At 34.9% G+C, this 22833-nt stretch overlaps 1 protein-coding gene across 2 annotated transcripts in view; it reads left to right on the plus strand.

Moving 5' to 3' along the window:
• Cdh10 (cadherin 10) overlaps positions 1 to 22833 on the plus strand; it is a 222426-nt gene that overhangs the window by 176784 nt on the left and 22809 nt on the right. For both annotated transcript variants that reach the window (XM_087617142.1, NM_001168631.1), the window contains 2 exon segments: positions 402 to 569; positions 21169 to 21356. In XM_087617142.1, coding sequence (XP_087473268.1) covers positions 402 to 569; positions 21169 to 21356 — 356 coding nt within the window.

The raw sequence follows: 22833 nt of genomic DNA on the forward strand, positions 1-22833 counted from the left end.
GATAGATCCCAGAGACCCTCCTGCTGTGCATCCCACCCCAACCCCAAGATGTGTTAGCAGAATCTTGCTGACATTATTTGGGAGCTGAGGATTAATGTCTTTGTGTTTGTGTAGGAAGCTCTTTAATTACTAAGATATATGCCCAGCCTGATTATTCTATATTTAAAAGCTCATATATGTAAATGATTGAACTAATAGAAATATAACTGTTTTGGGTTTCATGTAAGTTTCGAATATGATATTACAAGTACATAGCATGTAAAACAACCACTAAGAATATATATGAAATTAGTTTTATAATAATTAGTTTGAATATATCACTTGATATCATAACTGTGAAAATTGATTAAATTGGAAGGGACCACACAGTGGGATGACATAGCATTTGTATTTTCCCCAAGGTATCATAAGGACAGCTCTACCAAACATGAACAGAGAGAACAAGGAACAGTACCAGGTGGTTATTCAAGCCAAGGACATGGGCGGTCAGATGGGGGGTCTGTCTGGAACCACCACAGTGAACATCACTCTCACAGATGTCAACGACAATCCTCCTCGCTTCCCCCAAAGTAAGTGTGCTTTAACTATTCTTCTATAGATCATAAGATCAAGAGTACGAAGTCAGACTTAACAAATCACCAATTAGCTTATTAGAAACTCTGTGATGTTTTACTAGCAAACTTCCAGTAAATGGTAAAATTAAGTAATTTTGGAAAATTCCTTACAGAGTTGGGGACTCTGAATCTCAACTACCCGCCTCTTTCCACACAAAATGTGTAACAATTACATAATAACCATCTAATCCAGTAAAAGGAATATGCTCATTTGTGAAGCTAATAATTTATAATGACTATTTTTCTCTACTTAGATATTAATAAGTAAGATTCTAAGTTGAATATAAAATTTTAATAAAATATCAAATCATAAGGACTCTATTATAAATGCCAAGGTAGTCAGAACTTTGGGAAGTAATGTAAATTATATCATTCCGCATGGCAACCTCCTAAAGTTATTTAATAATTCTGGTCTATATATAGATAAATGCATCTTTAATTAATTTTCCAAGTTTCTAGAATCAATTAAAAATCAATTAAGGATATGTTAAGAGACATTATCTTCTGGCTAGATAATGGATATATAAAACATCTATTTCAAAATCTTGGTAGATTATATATGTGAAATGTGAAACTCATGACAGTGATGCTACTGGACTTTGAGGCCTCAACCTAGTTATGTCTTTCAGTAGTTCTTCCACTTCAAGACAGAAATTAGAGCTGTAATGAATCAAGCAAAAAATATCATGTTTTAGTGTGATCTCTATTCTATCCTATTATCTTCAGTTTTTAAAAGAACTGAAAATGTAATTGTATCTTTTCTACTTCTCTCATGCCCCATCCAATGTCCAAACACCCCCAAATTCAAGGCCTCCTCCATAACCATTGTTTCCACATATATATAAAGAAGTAATCAGCATACATATAAAACCTGATCAATGAATTCACTGTTAATGAAACTTAGATGGTTCTAGGGCTGGGCATGATCTTTATTCTCAATTTTCTTCTATTCCTGGTTATCATAATCAAAGTTGGTCACATTTTACTTTTGACCTCAGCTTAATCTCTTCATGATAAAATAAATTTGGAATGTCAGAGTTTACTTTTATCATATTTGTAACTTCATACAGATATTACTTGGAAAGATTTCTAATATTTTCTGTAGTTTTACTCTTCATGAGGAGGACTGTAGTTCTTTCTGTGCTATTAATCTAGATTTTTCTTGTCTGTAGTGCATAACTAGGATGAATTCCTTTAAAATTATATGTGTTGTAGGATTATAAAATCAGATAAAATTATTTGAACATGCTTGCCATGTGTCTGTGTGTCTGTATATATTTTATATATTTGTGTGTTCATGTCTCTAGCATATATATGATTATATATATCCAAAACCCAGACGTGGGGTTTTGGGGGAGTTGTTTTTGTTTTTGTTTTTAAACCGTAAATATATAGTAAAAGAGACCATGTACTCCATTTTCAATTTTTCCTTAATGTTGTGTTATTCATCAAGGAAGAAGATACCTATAATAATCTTTAATGGGTTTTTTGAGCACTTTAATAATAACCACACTAGTTAGTGCAATGTAAAATTTCACATTCGATATGTATTCTTGAACTATCATCTTGAATCTGTTATCAAGATAACGAACATATTGAGCTAGAGAGATGGCTCGGGCATTGAGACCACTTGTTGCCCTAACAAAGGACCTGGGCTTATTTACCAGTACCCACTTGGTGGCTCACAATTAAAGATTCCAGTTCCAGGACATCTGATGCCCTCTTCTTACCTTTGAGAGCACCAGCCATGCACGTGTTACACATAACATGCAAATTAAACTAAAATGAAATGAAATAAAATAAATGTAAATTTATATATTTAAAAGTTATTATAAATAAAATCAAATATAGAAGTTGAGAGGAATTAACCACATCTAATAAATGCTGTATTCCTCAATAAAGCAACCACTGAAAAGAGATGCTTCATTGCTAGCATATGTCAATTGGAAGAATATCCAATTTAAAGTTCTCATTAATTTTAGATAAAATTTGTTTTTGAATTGTACATTCAATAAAGTAATTGACAAATGCTAGTTGAATGAAAAGACTCAGACATTTCCAAGCGAATAGGATCAATAAACCCATATTTATTTTGCTGTGTTTTCCTTGTGAATCCTTCATTCAATATGCATTTCTTGTCTTTATTCACTTGAGATTCATGACTGTGCCATTAGGTTTATTACACAAAAAATAACACAGTAATGTGGCAACAATAATTGTCATGATATCAATAGAAACAGGGGAAATACTGTGTACATTTAATTTTGTAAAGAAAAAAATACTTGACACCATAACATCTTACTTATTGACTTATTTATTGGATAATTTATTGGCTTGTAATAACTCAGTATTATGTTCAGCAATTGAGCCAATTAAATACGCATTTACAACACACTGTTAGTAGCAACAAAGATATGCTGATCTCAGCATCCAACTCTAGATGTATAGCACAATAAATTTCGAAGATTTTTAATACACTTTGTAATCTACCTACCTTATTATTTTAAATTGTAGGTAAAAATATATTTCCTTGAGTACTTTTCTTGATTATCTTTTATTTTATGTATATTCACAATGTATCTGTTAAGAACACTCAACTATGACAAATAAAATATTATTTGTTACTATAGGTCATCTAAGATTGGAAACCTGATATTTTTATTTGTTATTTTGTTTATTTACATTTCAAATGTTATCCCCCTTCCCTGTTTCCCCCCTGAAAACTCCCCATTTCACTCTCCCTCCCCTTGCCTCATAAGGGTGCTCAACCATCCACCCACTGCCGCGCCATCACCCTATTATTCCCCTACGCTGGGGCATCAAGCCCTCACAAGACCATTTTTTAATGTTTAATATCATTTGTTTAGATATGCACAGTTTAGCAAGTATTGTTCTATGAACATTTACATACATAACCACTGAAATCTGAAGACTGACATATATATAACAAATTTACATTTTGCTACCTTAATATTTTCCCCAGTGTATCAAACAAGGGAAGAAAAACTCTGCAAACTGTAAGATAGAAACTATAGTGTACGACAAATCATAAAAATAAAAGATAGAAATGTACCACATTAGTATTCTTTTAATTGAAAACAGATTCTTCTTTCATACAAAAAACTCACCCAACCAGTTTCCCCTCCCTCCACTCTTTCTAGCATTCTCCATCTCCTCTCCCCCCTAGATCCGCTCTATATTTCATCCTTACATCTTTCTCTTTGTCATGTTTAAAGTGTTGAGAAATCTGTTTTAAGTACACTACTTTCTTTAATCTAATATTATACTTAAAGTGGGAAGCCAATATAACATGTAAAATTATTCTCCTCTAAGTCTTTTATGAACCTTGTTCCACTTATGTTAATCCATTTAGGTTAACTGCATTTCCAGTCCATGACTTCTTGAGGGTTCCTGGCTTGGGTAGTGGTTTGCTTTCGGGACAGCTTAAGAACAGACCCTGCATGAGTCTCAATGATGTAATTCACTTAGCAGCTTTCTACTGTGGTAAATTAAACTGACCTCTACATTTCTCATTATCATCAGTAACATTGGGCCGTAGTATATTCTTTTTAGAGAGGTGATGTCAGATTAAGTAATTCAGTGTCTGTCCAGCACTGGTAGTTGGAATAGACATGTGTTTACTAATGTTAATATATAGTAATGATTCTTTGTTGCCATCATTAAATATAGAAGTCAGAGTAAACTTAAAGCTTCTCTTAAATTTTATAAACCATATTCAATATTTAACATTAGGGAGCACAATTTTTTTCAAACAAAATTACAAATTTATTAATCTAAATAAATTTCTTTGTGAATCACCACATAGCTTCAGAAAAATGACAACACATCAAATTCAGCAGTTCGGCTTTTTGAGACCCCTTTGTGACCACATACATTTTTTTTTGTTCGGCATTACAACTAAAAGACAAAAGCACAAGTGTCTTTTAAGGCACACCCAATAACATAACACAGGTTTTCATGGTGGGAATTTCCTCCCTTTCACTTTCCCTTATACTTCCAATTCTGAGATTGAAAGCTGCTATTCACTTAAGTCTAAATGATGATACAAGGAAGATATAGCAAACCTGCTGAGATCCTCAGCCATTACCACAGTAATGAAAACCTGCCTAATAATCACCAATTATGACTATTGTTAGTGAAGACTGTAGGACAACTGCTTTTCAGCTAGTGTAGAAATGTTCTTTGACTTAAACTTTGTTTCATTTCTATACGCCTACTATATCTACTTCATATTTGACCAAATCAGGCCTAGTCATCTTACTTCTTTTATGTTCCCCTAAAATTTTTAAATTTTTATTGAAAATGAATTCTTCTCTCAATGTATCCCAAACCTAGTTTCTCCTCCCTCCACTCCTCCCAGTCCCCCTCCAGATTTGTTCCCCAGATCCATTCCCCCTTCATTTCCTCATTCATTGAATCTTTAAGAAGAAACAAGATTTTTAGACTAAATTTCTGGGTAGAGAAGAAAGAAAGAAAGAAAGAAAGAAAGAAAGAAAGAAAGAAAGAAAGAAAGAAAGAAAGAAAGAAAGAAAGAAAGAAAGAAAGAGAGAGAGAAAGGAGGAAGGAAGGAAGGAAGGAAGGAAGGAAGGAAGGAAGGAAGGAAGGAAGGAAAAAAGAAAGACTGAAGACAAAAGAATTTGTTTCTGAATGGGTTTTAATATAAAGAAACAAAACACTCTGGTGAAAATGTGTTAATGCTGATTTTCATGCAGCCTAGAGTCAGAAGGCAGGGATACAGTCTACAGCTGTGAGACTGATCTTAGCATTCTTTAATGCTACAGAGTGTATGCTTTAATACATTCAATTCCACTTTCTGGAGTTGGCAGCAGAAGGGAGGGTTCAAGACCAGAGACTAATTGTTTGATTAAGTGATCTGTATGTAGCCTGTGACTTAGATACCCTTTCTGAAAGGACTACATGTGCCCAAACAGTAATGATACTCAGGTAGAAAGCAGGACAAAGCATCAGAGGGTGAGATGAAAAATACCACATGATGTGCTGCAAATGGGTCCACATAATTCAAAAGGACCACCAGTCTCTGTTCACAGGGACCACACAGACAGAGGACAAAGGACACGAGTACTTTCACATCTTTCTTAGTAATGAGTACAGGATTCTAGGAAACCAGGCTTCATAAAACCTTGCTGTCATTCACCTTTACATAGAAATGAATTAGAGGTATGTTTGTAAACATTTTATCCTGATAAATCAAGGAGTACTAATATATATAAATTTATGTTCTGCCATAGCAGCTTAACTAACTTTTAAGAAGGGAGAACTGTAGACTCCAAAGATCGCTCATGACACAATTGCAAGATTTCTTTGTTACATGTGTTGTTACAAAAACAATCACAGATTAAGGGGAAATGATAGGTTTATTATGTGAATTTCCAGTTCTATGATAAATGCAAATGGAATGATTGAATTAATTACACTCTACACCACTTTTCCCCACAAGTTACTGGGAACAGTAACAAAGTAACTTGATCTTCCTTATTTGATTAACATCAGTTCAGAAATAGAATTCAAAGTATCTCAGAGGAAAGTTCTTATTTAGAAAAGTTATACATAATAGATTTCTCAGTAGTGCAAATAAATTTAAAGGTTTTAAAACCATCTCATTTTTCTGTATTAGCTTTTTCTAAAAATTATATATGCTGAAAATTGGTAACAGAATATTCAGTGTAGAAACAATTTCATAGTAAGCATGCTTGTGTGTTTTATTTTAATTCTCTTTATAGACTAATGATATTATTCTATTAGTTTAAATGTGGGTTATTTGTTTTATTAAAAAAGAGATTAACAGTATAAAATAATTATAAAGAACATTTTAAAACATATATGGAATCCTGTCAATGCATTTGTTTACTCTTTTCATTATCTATATGAGGTAGATATTATAACTACCTACCAATTATATGATTTGAACATTAACATTACTCGATTTGCAAAATGATCATGGTTCTACTTTGGGGATATAGAAAATATATTAAAAAGTCACCTAATTTAAAATTAAATTCGGTACTTCTAAATACTTCACCAAAATTGGTATGTTACAAATGTTCTTTAACCTCTTTTGTTCATGTTACCTATAGTTGATAATCTGGATCCACATCAAATTTATGACATGTAGTCAGTTTCATACATGACACTCAAACCTTTTAAAATATTGATACATTTGGGAGAAAATGGAAATGCATGTTTTGGTGGTGCTGTTTGTCTGATGCTAGAGAACCAAAATGAAGAAACTGCCTCTGGGTTCCCCATATATTTTAAGCTGACAGATAAGCAGACAAGGTCTTTCAAGGAATTTTTTTCTATAATGTACATAGGGATTTAAGGAAGGTACATCACTGAGCTGTGAGGCGGCCATAATCCCTGCCTGGTCTAAGAGAGATTTGATTTAACAAGTGCTGGTTTTCACTTTGTAAATAGAGACAACCTCTCCTCTACTGAGAATCCCAAGGTAATGTTGGCCCTAGGCTGATCTGCATATTTAAAGTTATCAAGTAGTTTTCTACAAGAGCAGCTGCCAAGTGTGTCCCAGGAAGATGCTTCAAGAACATGAGGTTAAAGGGTCTCTTTTCTCTTTTATATTATCTAGGGAGTATAAATATAAATATATTTAAAGCACTCTGGTTGTATTAGCTCCATTTACTGAGTTTAGCAATATATAGTAAATTATTTTCAAATATTTGTCTGTTTATTTTCTGTCATTTATATTTCTGTCTAAGTACTTGTGGGTCCATGAATTAGAATGCTTTTTTTTTTCTTTTTTTTTTTCCGGAGCTGGGGACAGAACCCAGGGCCTTGTGCTTGCTAGGCAAGCGCTCTACCACTGAGCTAAATCCCCAACCCCATGAATTAGAAATAATTCCAGTAAAGCATTTGTTTCAGTAAAAGTTGATTAAGTCCTATGTCTAGCTCTTTGCTGCCTAACCAGAAATATGCAGTGTTAGTAATTATAATAATTTTAAATTCTGGATTGTGATAAAGGACATAGTCCTAAATTGTTTACATGTTGGTAGTTTACCAACATGTGTCTTCTCCTCCCTCATATTTATTGTGTATTTTCTCTGAGCTTAATTCCTCTCACTACTTTTCTTGCTAGAGAGATAGCTCAGTGATTAAGAGATTTTTCTCATCTTTCAGAAGTCCCAGGTTTACATTTCTAACATCCACATGGTGGTCGTTAGTCACAATTGCCTGTGACTCTGGTTCAAGAGAATGGCCTCCTTGGCCTTTACAAGAAGGTTCACACACATGCAAATAAATTTAAAATGTATTCATATTATAAACATAAGTAAATATATGATTTATGCATGTGTACATAAATAGAAATAAAACATGAGTGCTATATTTTGATTAATCCCCAAATCACAAGATGATGATTTATTTTGAATGTGGAAAGATCAACCTAAATTATTATTTAAATAATTCTTCTAAAATTTAATAAAGTTTTTCAAGCAGAAGATCAAATGGCACTAAGACTGGCTGTTGTTGTTGTCATTGTTAGGGAAGACAAAATGAATAGAGGTAGCATTCAATGTCAGCTATGTAATTTGTCTTGGCTGGACCCTAAGGTTCAAGGCAACTGGAGTTGTGTCAGAAGTAATGTTGGAGGGAGGAGGGAAGAGAGATCACAGCATCTCTAAGTGTGTGATTCACAGGAGTGAGTAACCAGGTCAAGAAAAGATTTGAGGGATAAAAGTCAAAGGTACCAATAAAAAAAAGTACTTTGAAGCTTTTGAAGCTTTCTATCAGAAAAGCTTGTTTGGGCAGAGGGAGGGAACCAGGCAGGAGCAGGTTGATGGAAGGAGAGAGAAAGACTTCGAGTTGAATTCTTATATTGCAGAAAAGATGGTTTGTAAATATATAATAGCTGGAGGAAAATATGAGTCTGAGATATAAATATCATTTAAATAAACGACCGTGCAACATGTCAGTGAAATTACACGTGCGGTGACAGAACATAAAGAATTACCTGGTTTTTCACGTGTAATGAAATAATATAATTCTTTAAGAGGATTCTATGGAAGAAGCGATGTCTCTCTGGAATATCCTAGTTATTCCCACGGAAATTGCCTTATGCTAACCTACTTAGCAGTTATCGTATGTCATAATGGGAATCAGAGTCCCTGCGTTGTGCTGACTTACAAATTAACTTCAACAACACTCTCAGTACTGGAATATGGATAGGAGTTTGCTGTACAAATATGTTTCTGGAAAAACCGGTAAGAATTTCCTGTGCGAATATGTGTAGACTAATCTTAAGGAGTTTTTAATACAAGTAAATTTCAGGTGAAATGTAAAGGGATTTCCCAGTAAATACAGTGCAAACCTTTGTTTATGGCGGACTATCTTAAAAGTTTATCCTAACCTCCTCAATCTAGCCTACTTCTTTGTTTCTATGTGTTGCAGTCCTGTGTACTGATGCAATATACTGACAGACAATTTCAACGAAATGCCGAAATAGATTCTATAGACTCAGGAGATCAATGGTAGCCTATCTAATGCTTTGTCGTGATGCCTTCCCCAAGGGCATAGGGAGGAAACGAAAATATCCAGCATGGCTTTTTTGCTCCAATTTAACTTAAATGCCCCAAACTAAGCCGGTGATCCTGTCTCCTGTGCTCACAGATTTAGTTTTCTGTCTCCTCTGGTGAGAGTCTTCAATTCGGAAGCCAAAGCAGTTTGTCAGTCTCCAGTGTGACTTTCAAGTCTCCTCTGCTTTCTCCTAAACGCCCATTTAGCACTGCATAATTTCCTTAACTACTCCGCATTGCCTCCAAGGAGCTTTATCTTGTTTTTAATTTCTTCCTGTTAAGCTCATTAAAAAACATCTTTTGAGCATTATACAATGGAATGGTTTATAAACGTGCATAATTGTGTCATTTTTCTTAAAGCAAGTATTGTTTGCGACTATCATACAGCACTGAGATGTTGCAACAAGATTATACACAAAGCAAATAAAAAATTAAACTAATGTTAAATTATTTTGTTGATTCGTATATGTGGAGCGTTTTGGAAAACCTTCACCTTGAAAAGCGGAAAGTTCTTATGTAAATGTGATAGAAACAAGGGCAGAGAACAAAGGATGAAGAAAAATTATCTCTTTCAACCTCATTTTTTTTTTATTTTTGTTATCAACAAAACAAAATAGCAAGCCATTTGTTCCTCGGCTCAAAACCTGAAGAAAAGCAATTTGCCCTTGTCCCTCTCTGGGCTGATTTTTGGCATTTTGTTTGTTGTTCTAAAGGACATCACCTGTCACACCTGTTAGTCTGACAATGCTTTATCTAACGTCCCTTACTTAAATTGAACTGCCAATTATTTTTAATTTGGCTACAAAAATCTGCAAAATTTTTAATCCTGCAACACAGAGACCTTGTCAGTTACGTGCACAGTAGAACGTGTGACCTGGGATAACACTGTGAAGTACTGAGAAGCCAGAAATGCCTCACAGGTGACTGAAAATCTTTGACAATGATAATTCTGGTGACATGGGAGGTTTTCTGTATCAGCCTGGAAGTGCTCTTCTTTATGGAACGACGCGGGTTGCTTTGTTCTTTGGAAGGCCTCCTCGTAACATCCCCTCTAGATTTTTACTTGCACAATGTACATCTTCTCACATGCAGGCCCAGGTGCGTAAGCTAACAGCCAACGGAAGAGCATACTTACGAGGAAGAAATATTTATGTGCCCTAATCATTAAAAGAGAAGCAGATGATTCAAGCTGACACCTGGGAATGAATTTCCAACAACTATAAATTGGAATTGATAGAAAAGCTAGCCACATAATTAAAGCTCCATCAAGTGTAAGATAAAAAATAAGTAGCATGCAAATAGATATCTTTAAAAAGAAATGAAGAGAGTAGGATGCCAGGACTGTGTTCCTTTGCCTTTGTCAGTGTGTACATAAGAATCTTTGCTTCGCTCCAGTTCCCTGCCTCTTGACTCACATGGAGATTAACTCAGGAAGGAGAACAGACTGGCTCTCAATTAAAGCAGTATCGGTTTGTATGGCAAACCGAGATATTTGTATTCAGCACAAGCAACCAGGAAATAAATAGTAGCATGTTAATGCATCACCCTTTCCCACATTTAAAGCATACAAATGAAGTTTTAAATTTTGATATAGTCAAATAAAGATTGACCTAAAATTGGTTATGAGCAAAACGTACTTCCAAAGAAGGCATTATGAAATTATGTTTGGAGAACACTGAATAAGAATGCTTCCCCTGAGCTAATGTCATACCAAAAGGCAATTCCGATAAATGTGTGCCAACATGTGGATCTTTTTGTGAAGGTCTGGTTTACATGTCAGAACTAAATTTATATGATTTTGATGAGTGAACTCATTCAAGGTTTTATAGAAAACTCTGGAACACTTTGAAGATAATTTCCTTTGAGTACAGAAGGAAAATTAATGTATGTGCCTATTGATTTACACAAATACTTTCTAAAGGAAAAGAACTGATAGTCAATATATCTATATCAAGAAATTAAGAACAGGTATATTTTAATCCAATGTTCTATTTTCTGTTTAAGTTGATGAAGCTCCTAAATATTAGCGTGACTAATACAACCTCAACAAAATCAAACCTCGTAATGCATATGGTTTCTAAGCTAACCAAGAAGTAAAATGAACTGATAACTTTCAATATTTGAACAGACATACAATACCAAGTTAAAAGTGAACAGATTTTCAGATCTAAGCACACGCTGCTAAGCAATCAAAGAATTCCAAGCCAAAAATAAAAATGTAGGACAAAGGCTCAGACACATACCCCCAGTGAAATCCACATGAAATTAAAATTAATGGAACAAAGAACTCTCTTTTCTTTCTCTTGGCCTTTTCCCTCGTCCCATTTTAGTTGCTACAACCTAATACCATAAGAGCAAATTGTGAGTGTGTGTGTGTGTACTTTTTTATGTGTGCATGCATATGTGCACATTTGTATGTATGTATGTATGTATATACTTATGTGCATTCATGCATGCATATGTGTGTGTGCCTGTGTGTATACCTGCACGTGAATGTGTGTGTGTGTGTGTGTGTGTGTGTGTGTGTGTGTGTGTGTTAAAGGTGCATGTGAATTCAGGATACAGGTGGGGCTATGCTCATTAGGAGGTGAGCATAGATATTGGGTTCCTGTTTTCACTCTTTACCTTATTCTATGACATGGGTTCTCTCTGAACTCGTATCAACAATGGAAACTAAAATGTCCCAATAAGCCTCCTGCCACTGCTCCTCATCATCTTGGATTTATTGCCCTCCATATCCTGTCTGCTTGCTCATTACATTCTCTGACCCACTGAGCAACCTTAAGAGACTCCTTATGAAGGAAACTTAGATTCATCTAAACAAAATACGTTTGCACCCTCGCCACATTTCATCTTTCATAGTTTGAATCCTCACAAACAATATGTTTAAGCTGTTCCTCATTCGAGGTATTTTAGGGTTAACCTACAGGTTTCTGAAGCATGTGTTCTTTTTATTTCCTGGTAGTTTAGCAAAATGGGTACCTGGGCTTAAACTAGGATCATTAGTTTCATTTTCTCTACTGAGCAGGTCAGGTCCATAGCAGAAGTCCTAGAACCCTTAGTGTGGCTCACCTATCATAGGCTAAACAATTTTTATAAATTTTTACAGTTGGGGAAGCTTCATGTCTCAGGCAGGTTTTCTTTTCTTTGTAGACAGTATGCTCATGAATTTCTTGGACCTCTAGGTCTTCATTTAGCTCTGTTTCCTGGGACACATTCCTCTCCAAGTTACTAAAAAAACAACCAAAAGGAATTGGCTGAATATGAAACTGTCTTCTTTGGGAATCAAATTTAATTAATATGGTGGTTAGAGTAAGCATTCAAGGGCCAAAATAATTTTATCATCAAATTTCCATGACATTGCTAATTTTCTAGCACGCTTTTAAAAATGTCCCAGTGACAGTTGAGCTCATTCCCTCTTGTGTAATCCTAAGTTATATATTAGTTTTATTTACCCTCTAACTCACTCACTCTCACTTTGCCTACTATTATTATTTTGATCCATCTGCTATTTTCAGCTTCAGTGATCTTTTTTTTTTTTTTTTTTTTTTGGTTCTTTTTTTCGGAGCTGGGGACCGAACCCAGGGCCTTGCGCTTCCTAGGTAAGCGCTCTACCACTGAGCTAAATCCCCAGCCGTGATCTTTTTTTATATTATAATTTTACTGTAGTTCTCCCTCCCCTCTCTTCACTCCTAAACCTACCCACCTCTCCTTTAAATTCAGGGTCTCCTTTTCTTTCTCTTTCTTTCTTCTTACTAGTTATTTGTATGCATATGTCTTTGTATAGACATATGATAATTAAGTATATAACCACTTAGACCCACATAATTCTATCTGTATGTATGTTTTCAGGGCCAGTTGAAACCGGACATTAATGGTGTGGTTTTCCCAGGGAAGGCCACCTCTTCCATTCTCAGATTTTTTTTAGGTTGCCTCTACTTCTTTGTGTAGAGCTGGGGTGTTATGGGTTTTATTGGCATAGTTTTTCCAATAGTATTTCAATAGTATTTTGGGATTATATCAAATAGGTCAAACCACACACAGATAAATGGACTCGGGTTTTCTATGGCAAATTAACTTTAGGTTAATTTGAGTATTAACCTTTGCATATAAAGACGGGGAAAGCATAGCCTTCAGGATAGGAGTGTAATGCGTGTTTATGTGGTTGTCTATTCATTCACTTGATTTTGATAGCTGGATTTTCTCCATTTGGTTCTCTTATTATTTGGAAAACAACAATTCTGTGCTCTGTTTCTACATGTGCATCTTTGTAGATATCATTGCCTAGTAATTGTGTACTATGTATTTCCACAAGATATATCCCCATTATCTTTTCCTTTTGTGGGCTGAATTCAAGGCTCTACTTCCACTGTGTCAGCTGTGATTATCTTTGAAATAAGTAACTTAGGCATTCATTACCATGGGCTCATTACAGTTATGGCTCCAATATTCAGGCTTTTGTTGTACACAGCATGGATAGCCTCATGACAGATATGCACAAAACTCAGGTGATGGGCATACAGGGAGGTGACAGAGCAGGTACCATTTTACTAGAGCCTCAGGAAACCTATACAATCAAAATCCGTGTGCCTAAGTTACGATACAGGATTACAGTTGTACAAGTTGCTTTTCATGTTAGCTTTGCCTTTGATGCATCTACTTACAAATATGCAGACTATACATCTACACGCACGCACACACACACACACACACTCACACTCATACTCTCTCTCTCTCACACACACACACAGACACACACACATGCATACAAATGTGAATTATACGTGTGGCTGCATCTAAGGCTTGATTTTTGTAAGTTCAGTAGGTATAAAAATTTTTTCAAATCATCCTTTTAATTTGTAATTTCCTGCTTCTGGTTTGGCACACATGTGTCTATTTTTATGGTTTATGCCTCTGAAAATGATTTTCCACATCCAACCTAATTTTTCTACTCGACCATCTGCGTTTGTTGTTCTTTGGGCTTTTAGCATATGTTGGTTAATATAGGCACTAAACTATATTCTCATCATGTATAACATGTTTTATTTCTTTGCATTATTTTTTACTTATAAAAATTTTGGAGAGTAGAATGACTTATTCATATTCTTACTTTTTATTTCGCCAGATATTTCCTGCTTCTCTTATTTCAGAAATCATTCATAACTGACAATCAATAATACATTAACTTATCTTTACTTAGAAATTAATTTTCACATTTTACAAGCATTGAGTAGATGTGTGTTTATATATTTGTTGAATTGTTGCAGATGGCATCGTTGTAGGCAAAAGACAGCAGTATGTTACCTAAAATTGTGGATGCTTCTACTTATAAAAATCTAAATGATTATTCATGTACACACATGTGTGTATTATATAGGTTTATATGTTTATATTTAAATGTATGTGTGTATTCAAAAAGCATTTGGCCTATTGTTCTATATCTTAAAATTGGTTCTTCTTTTTTTTTAATTTATTTCTTATTATTTGATGGTTTCATAGTTTTTAAAGGCTTTTATTGGTTTAGTATTTAAAATATAATTACATTATTTTTTCCTTTCTCATCTTTCTCCAACCCCTCCCATGTAACCCTTATGTAGCCTTTGTGGAGGTATATCACTGGAGGTGGGCTTTGATATTTCTAAAGGCCATGCCAGACCCAGTCTCTCTGTGTAATTCTCTGTCTTTCAGTCTCTCTCTCTCTCTCTCTCTCTCTCTCTCTCTCTCTCTCTCTCTCTCTCTCTCTCTCTCTCTCTCTCTCCGTGTGTCTGTCTGTCTGTCTCGATCATCTCTCTGTCTCTGTGTCTCCCTCTCTCTCTTTCCTCTCCCTCTCATGGCCTCTAATTCTTTTTTATTTAGTAATTTATTTTTATTTAGTAATCTAATGTGATTGTGTATGTGATTTGAAATTTTTTACTGTTTGTGGCTTCAAGGCTAAAGTACATCCAACTAAATGTTCAAACAGGTAAAATACACTTCTTCCAACTTAAAAATGTCCTTCAGAGTTTTTATTTTTCAAAAGAATTCTCTTGAAGACAGAGGTGTAAGAAACCACCAAGAAGGGTCTCCTAGGTAGCATTGACACTCCTCTTTTCTTGCTAGTGTGCAGATTCTGTCTGAAGTAATTTTAGACTGCTTTAAAACCCCACTCTCAACCTATTGTAGATGTGACAGTTATTCCTCTTCCCCCACGGGTAAAACTATCTATGTCTGTAAAACTCCAGTAGGTCAGGTTATCTGAGACCATGCTGTGAATTTGAAATGCTGCATTTGAGGGCCTGTCTGCATATGATTCTTCTTCACACTTTATACAAAGCATGTTGCCCTCTCTGCTGTACCCTAAATTGGCCAACACTCATGGCAACTCCTCACCTCATCCTCCCAAGTGTTCCATTTATAGCTGTGAGTTAAGATACCCAGCTACTCTGATTTTATTATAGTTTATCTGGCTCAGTAATTTTCTTATACGTTTTAAGGACTTGACTACCATTTTACAGCTTCATGGACCTACCAAAATTAAGATGACTTTATTTTACCATGAAAAACATCCGCAGGTGAAAAGAATCTGTCTACTTCTCATGCTCATCATTCTGCTGCAGTTTGAAACCTCTATTATTACATATATATGCCTTTTTGTAACATATAGACAAAATCACATTTTCAGTTAAAAGACTAAATTATTGAACTAGCATTGTAAAAAACAAGTCCAGTTTAAAGCAATTAGTTTTCTTAATATTTATCTAATTTTGTAGCCTCTATCTATAAGTTGGTTAGGTTTTAATTTTTTTATTATTCTACAATCTGATTACTGTCTGGTAGTTCATTTAGTTCTGGTCCATGAAGAAATACTTGCCTTATGTTTTTTTCAAATCCTCAGATTTAAAAACTGTGTCACTCATTCAAGAGTATGTTCACAGTATAAGTGGAAAAGCACCAGCATTAGTAAACAATAAAGAAAGATTTGAACATTAGTATCATGGAATTCTACATGTTTTTCAGAAAACTTTCAGAAAAAGTGTGTAATTGATTCTCACACTTGAGATTAGAAATCAGGCATGTGCCATTGGGACTCTTTGACTCCTACTGAGTTGCCTTATCCAGCCATGTGTGCCTGTTCTTACTGTAGCTTGTTTTGCCATATTTGATTGATGTCCCTGGAAGGCCTGATCTTTTATGAGAGAAGATGAAAAAAGGTGGAATTCGTGGAAAGAGGAGAGTCGGGAAAGAGCCTGGGGAAGAAAAGTCAGGGTGAAAATGGCAGTCAGGTTGTAGAATATGAGAGAATAACAAAATATCTGAATAAATGGGAAATTTAACTTAGGGAAAAAAGTCAAGATATGTCATCAGGTTTAAAGTAACAATCCTCTGACTTAAGAACTCCTATGCTGTCATTGGATTGTATCACCTTTTTTACTTATTACTAATTATTATCATTACTTTTACTTGTTACGGTTATAGCATTAAAATCCTTTTTCTCAAAGATGTACAAATGCCCTTTTGAAGGATAAGATGATATACAGAAAGATATTAACTTAGTGCTATTGAAATTATCTCTCAGAGATTTATTAGATTTTTATTTCAAGTTGATATACGTATCTTCTGTATGACTTTAAGATATTTATACATTATGTCTCAGGAATATAATGTTATACATATGGCTCAGGAATATAATAATTCTAGAACACCATACTTCATTAAAATTTTATGAATTATTTTTCTGGCAAACTAAAACTATCATGTCTTGGTCAGAAAACTTATAGGAACAGACTAATATATCTTATAAATTGTCCTAGGATTTAGGAAATTATGGGAAAATATGAGAAAGAAATAAGACAAGTGGGCAGATTATCAACGTCAAATCTAGAAGATTTGCAATAGGAAATTGTCATAATCTGTGGGGTAGAGGGAAACAAGGAAAAAAATACAACAGAGTGAAACAACTCCTCTTGAGGTCAAACTGGTCACTAATAATCTCTATAATTATAAAACAAACTATATTCATTGGGGAAAAAAGGAGCTTTCTTTCCCAGAATTCTAAATAATAATATGAAGCTATAGAAAATCAAGATCGCTATTATTCATCCCCATTAATTATTTTGGTTATGCTACTGACTGATGCAAACACTAAGGTGAAGATTTTTGATAAGGCAAAAGATATTTGCACAAAATTAAGGCACTTTCCATAAGGGAGCCATCAATTATATAAATTATAAATAAATGCATATTAACTTGACAGAGAAAACTGGCAGGGACAGAGTACACAAGCAATCAACAATCACTTTCTCAGTCACAAACAACCTGACACCATTTGATGCAGCTAAATACTGTGTAAAGAAAAAACCTTGAAATTATTAACATTTATAAAGTATGCTATTGTGAAGGAAGAAAGGCCTGAAATGCTATTTTAGAAGTATCAGAAAGGGAAAATAAAGGCAGGTCAGACCATTTGTGTTAAATATGTTTATTAAAAGACACCTTTTAAAAAAGTTGGCTAGTGTTGTTTGTTGTGTATTTGTTTACAACTTCATGATTCTTTGCTTTTATTTTAACTCATTTCTTTGGGTGTTGGTTTGGTTTCTTATGTCATAATCTTATGTTTAATACTCAAACTATACTTTGTTTTCCTTTCCTGTCCATAATTCTGTAAAGTAATGCATTTCTCTTTTCTGCCATCCTGTTTTCTCTCTACACAGTGTGTTTAGCTTCCTTTATTGCATCCATTACGAGCCATTCAGAGTTTTCTGCTTATTGTTGTTTGGATTTTTTTTTTAACAGAGCTGGGACCAAACCCAAGGCCTTGTGCTCGCTAGGCAAGTGCTCTACCACTGAGCTAAATACCCAACCCCCATGTTGTTTGGATTCTTAATCCTCAAATTTGTTGCCGTATTTACACTATGTAAAATATAATTTTCTATGGTTTTAAATTCTTCAGGTTGGGTTTCCTTCCATGTTTATATGTCATGTGCATATATGTGTACTAACAATGAGGAGACCCAAGCCCACGTGAGCATGTCCTCAATTCCAATCCGGTCTCTCTCAACTTGGTCTCTATATTTTGTGCTGTAGGTGCTTTAAACAATAGGTCACCTCCAAATTTTAATTGCGCAATGTGGACTGCATTGTTGTGTTTGATATTTTAGCCTTCGATTCACTTTGGGAAGACATAGGACTTTGTAAACTAGTTATGGAGCTTCTATACAATAGTCAATTATCATACCTAAACTACAAATGAGTGTTTATATTTGACAACAAAAGTCAAAAGAACTCACCGGGAATACAATATTGAAAAAGTACTCAAAGTCTATTTCATTTTATATTTTCATGTGCACAGACGGACAGTAAGTGCTAATCAATAGAATGGAGAAGAAAGAGTGCCAGCATGTTCAGATTTTATCACATTCTTTTCATCTACTATAAAGTCACTTTATAGTAAGTTTGTATTTATACAGGTACCTGAAGGATTAGTGTAACTGAGACACTGGGCCACTCAGGCCTCAGGGGTTCCAGAGAAAAGAAAGAGTAGAAAGAAATAGTACCAGTAGGAGAATAGCTAACTCAGGAGTGAAATCTTGCTGTTTCCATGGGGATACTGAAGTACACATAAGACTACATAGAATATCATGGATGAGACTGCAATGAGCTCCAAAGTCAGGTTGTAAGGAAGTCACTTGTAGCATGATTTATGACTAGTGTCTAATTATAAGTGAATACTTACCAATCCTGTCTTTCTGGGTCTGTGTTACATCACTCAGGATGATAGTCTCAAGTTCCAGCCATTTGCTTGTAAATTTCATGATGTGTTTGTTTTTAATAGTTGAATTGTATTCAGTTGAGGAGATGTACCACATTTGTTTACCCATTCTTCAGTTGAAGGGCATCTAGGTTGTTTCCAGTTTCTGGCTACTATAAATAGACTTGGTATGAACATAGTAGAGCAAGTGTCCCTGTGGTATAGTGGGGCACCTTTTGGGTATATGCCCAGGAGTAGTACAGCTGATTCTTGATGTAGAACTATTTCCAATTTTCTGAGAAACTGCAAAATGATTTCTAAAGTGGTTGTAAAAGTTTACATTTCCACCAGCAATGTAGGAGGGTTCCCCTTGCTTCATATCCTCACCATCGTTTCCTCTTACTTTTGTTTGTATCAGTCTACAAAATGGCCAGGGAAAAAGATGGAGCAGAGACTGAGGGAACGGCCAACGCATGACTATCCCAAATTGAGACCCATCATATGGGAGAGAGCCAACCCTGACACTGTTAATGATCCTCTGCCACGCTTGTAGACAGGAACCTAGCATGACGGTCTCCTGAGAAGCTTTGTCCATGTGCTGATGGAAAGAGATGCAGAGACCCAGAGACAAACATGAGAAGAAGCTCAAGGAGTTGGAGGAAGAATAGGATAGGACTGAGCAAGCCAGAGGGGTCAAAGATACCACAAAAAGACAGCAACTAACCTGAGCCTATGGGGCCTTCCAAGCACTGAATCACCAACCAAAGACAATACACAGGCTAGACCAAGTCCCACATGCATTTGTAGCAAATGTGCAGCTTGGTCTTTATGTGGAAGCCTTAACATTTAAAGCAGGATTGGGGGCTGTCTCTGTTGCCTGCCATAGGATTCCCTTTCCCTTCCCTGAACTCTCTGGCTGGGCCTCAGTCAGGGAGAAGGTGCTTAGTCCTGCTAAGACTAGGTGTCCCAGGGTGAGATGATAACATAGTGGGCTTCCCCTTCTCTGAGGAAAAGGAAATGGGGTAATGGGATGAGGGATTTGTAAGAGTGGTACTTGGAGGAGAGAAGGAAGAGGGTGCAATTGGGATGTAATAGGAATAAAAAAATAAACCTTGACAAAAACAACAAAAAAAGTCACTTGTGCTGAGGCCCCATTTATAGAATTACATGGCTCCTGAAAGATCACACATATCAAGAATGTCTTTTTGTATTTGGTTACTTCAATTATAATATTTGAGGATAATGGGGAATGAATCATATAGGCGTTTTTATGAGAGAAATACAAAAAAATGATGTAGAACATGTTTTTATCCAGGAAAAAAAATATTTAAGCCTTTATTTACTACAAATCTTCCATAAAAGTAACTAAAGGTAAAAGACCTTAAGAAAGGGATACTAAGACAATAAAAGGATAGTTTAACCTGTCTGGACCTTACTGTGTGCACTAAAGTGAATTAAGCTTCCTGAGCACATGGGTGCTATAATCAGAAGTGTGCTTGCAGCCGATTAACCCATCAGAAATATAGTTTACGACCAGGTGTTAAAATATAAATCTCATTAGTGGTAGGGAAAGTTCATGCAGGAAGCTGATGCAGGTACGACAAGGACTTAGCTATAATCCATGTTTTGCTGCACAATGAAAGAGGCTTTTTTAAGAATCTGGTTTATATACTCTGTGAAGGGCATCTTTTTATTTACAACAGAGACTGTTCGCTACTTTTGTTGTCACAGATACAAATGAGATCCCTATACATTGTGACTGATTCTGTACGGTTCAGAACAGTTTTGATCTATGGCTAAAGTAGGAGATGTAAACAACTTCACATAGCATGGGAAAATACGAAGTACAAATATTCACTGTGCATTGGGTGATTTTTCAGATTCTGTAAACACATTCAGGTGCCTTTCGAGACCCAAACACTCTTTATTGAAATAAAATAAACTAATTTTCAAATTCAGAATTCCTGATACTATTAGCAGTTGATACTATTCAGAATGCCATGTGCACGACAGTACATGTGAAATACCACATTTTTCTCCCAGTTTTAATAAGTATACTGAAGTTATTAATTTGTCAACATCTGAGTGTAATTTGAACAGTATTATTTTACATGTACTTTATTTTGAATATTCTCTAAAAAATCTTATATGTGTATATACATATATGTATATATTGTAATGAAGTAATATGTGCATATATATACACACACATGTATGGATATGCATATTAACATTTATACATTTTTTTTGTTCTGTACAGACACCATCCATCTGCGAGTTCTTGAATCCTCTCCAGTTGGCACAGCTGTGGGAAGTGTAAAAGCCACCGATGCTGACACGGGGAAAAATGCCGAAGTGGATTACCGCATTATTGATGGAGATGGCACAGATATGTTTGACATTATAACTGAGAAGGACACACAGGAAGGCATCATCACTGTGAAAAAGGTGTTGAGATGCACTGAAAACGAGTATTTCTGTTGAGAGAGTAGACACTTCATCGTGTACTATTTGCTCTCACACTAGCTACAAAAGAAAACTACACTGGAGTGTTCAGTTGGGTTTTGCATTGCATGTAAATGAGAAGGCTCTAGTATGAGAGACCTCTTTAGACATTCTGAATATATGCCTTTATTTGTAACATGAAACCTGAGATTTGATCAAAAATCAGGCAAGTTAATATATGTGTAATTATATTTCTTAGCCATGTTATTAAAAGCCCAATGTAAAACCAATGTTTTCTTAAAAAGCAGTTAATAACTAATAATGGCAATATATCCTCACAGTTGGGGGCATAAAAATAGCATGGTATCCAGATGTATGAGCCAATAATTAGAGTTGCTAATAAAAAGAGACAGAATGGATTGGAACATAATTTAATTGTTCACAATTTCCCTTCTGCTATATAAATTAAAATTTTCTGCTAACATATGCTCAGTGATAGAATTTAGAGGTAGCCAGGTTTTATTGCAGTTGGCTCCATCATCACAGGAAGAATAAAGCAAATTTCAATTTAGATCCAAATGAAATGTCATAGGAAGAGAAACCATTGAGGTATTGGTAACCAATACAGTTATCCTGGGATGCTATTGAAGGCAAAAGATACCCAACCAGCTATTACTCCAAGTGACCAGCATTGCTAAAAGGCCACTTTTTCATGTAACCAGGAAGTAACATCAACCAACCGGAAAGCAGCAGTAATTCACACAAAGTCCTTGGCTTTTGTGCATGGAAAAATGTAGAAAGATTGAGTAAAGAACATTTTGTGCAATGTTTATGGGTCAAGGGATTATATTTAAAATCTGTGATGTCTAAGTTATCTCAATAACAAACATTCCTTTTTTCTTTTATAATACATCATGAAATTGTATTCTCATATAATTGGTATAACTATTTCTTCCTTTTTTTAAAGTACTTTGTTTATCTTGAATATGTCTTATAACTGCAGAAGTTTTATTAGAGTTTGAAATCCCACAAAGACTTTATAGTTCCATAAACTCATTACAATGGTGGAAATACTTTGACATAGATTTTTAAACAACCCAAATTTTTAAAATTTAGGAATTGTTGCTTTAAAAGGTTAAGTCGTAAGCTGTATGCCATCAAATATATGAACACACAGAAGTTTATAATTTATCAACACATTTTTGGATGAAATTGCCCTTCCAAGATAAATTTAATATTCATCCAAATTTCTACAACAGTCAAAACATTTTTTTTATTTTCCAAAGTATTGGAATACAGTACTATACAGTACTGTGTAAACTGAATAAGGTATATACAGTACTATTATACACATATCAATATTACAGAAACCGAGTCTAATTTTTTTTTACTAAAGAACAACTTTAGGATCTTAAAGTCCTGGTGTAACTTGGGAACAGCAGACAGTCCATTTTCCCAAATCTAACTAATGGCTTTTGTC

Source organism: Rattus norvegicus, chromosome 2 (genome assembly GCF_021556685.1).
Source record: "Rattus norvegicus strain SHRSP/BbbUtx chromosome 2, alternate assembly SHRSP_T2T, whole genome shotgun sequence".
Classification (NCBI taxonomy): domain Eukaryota; kingdom Metazoa; phylum Chordata; class Mammalia; order Rodentia; family Muridae; genus Rattus; species Rattus norvegicus.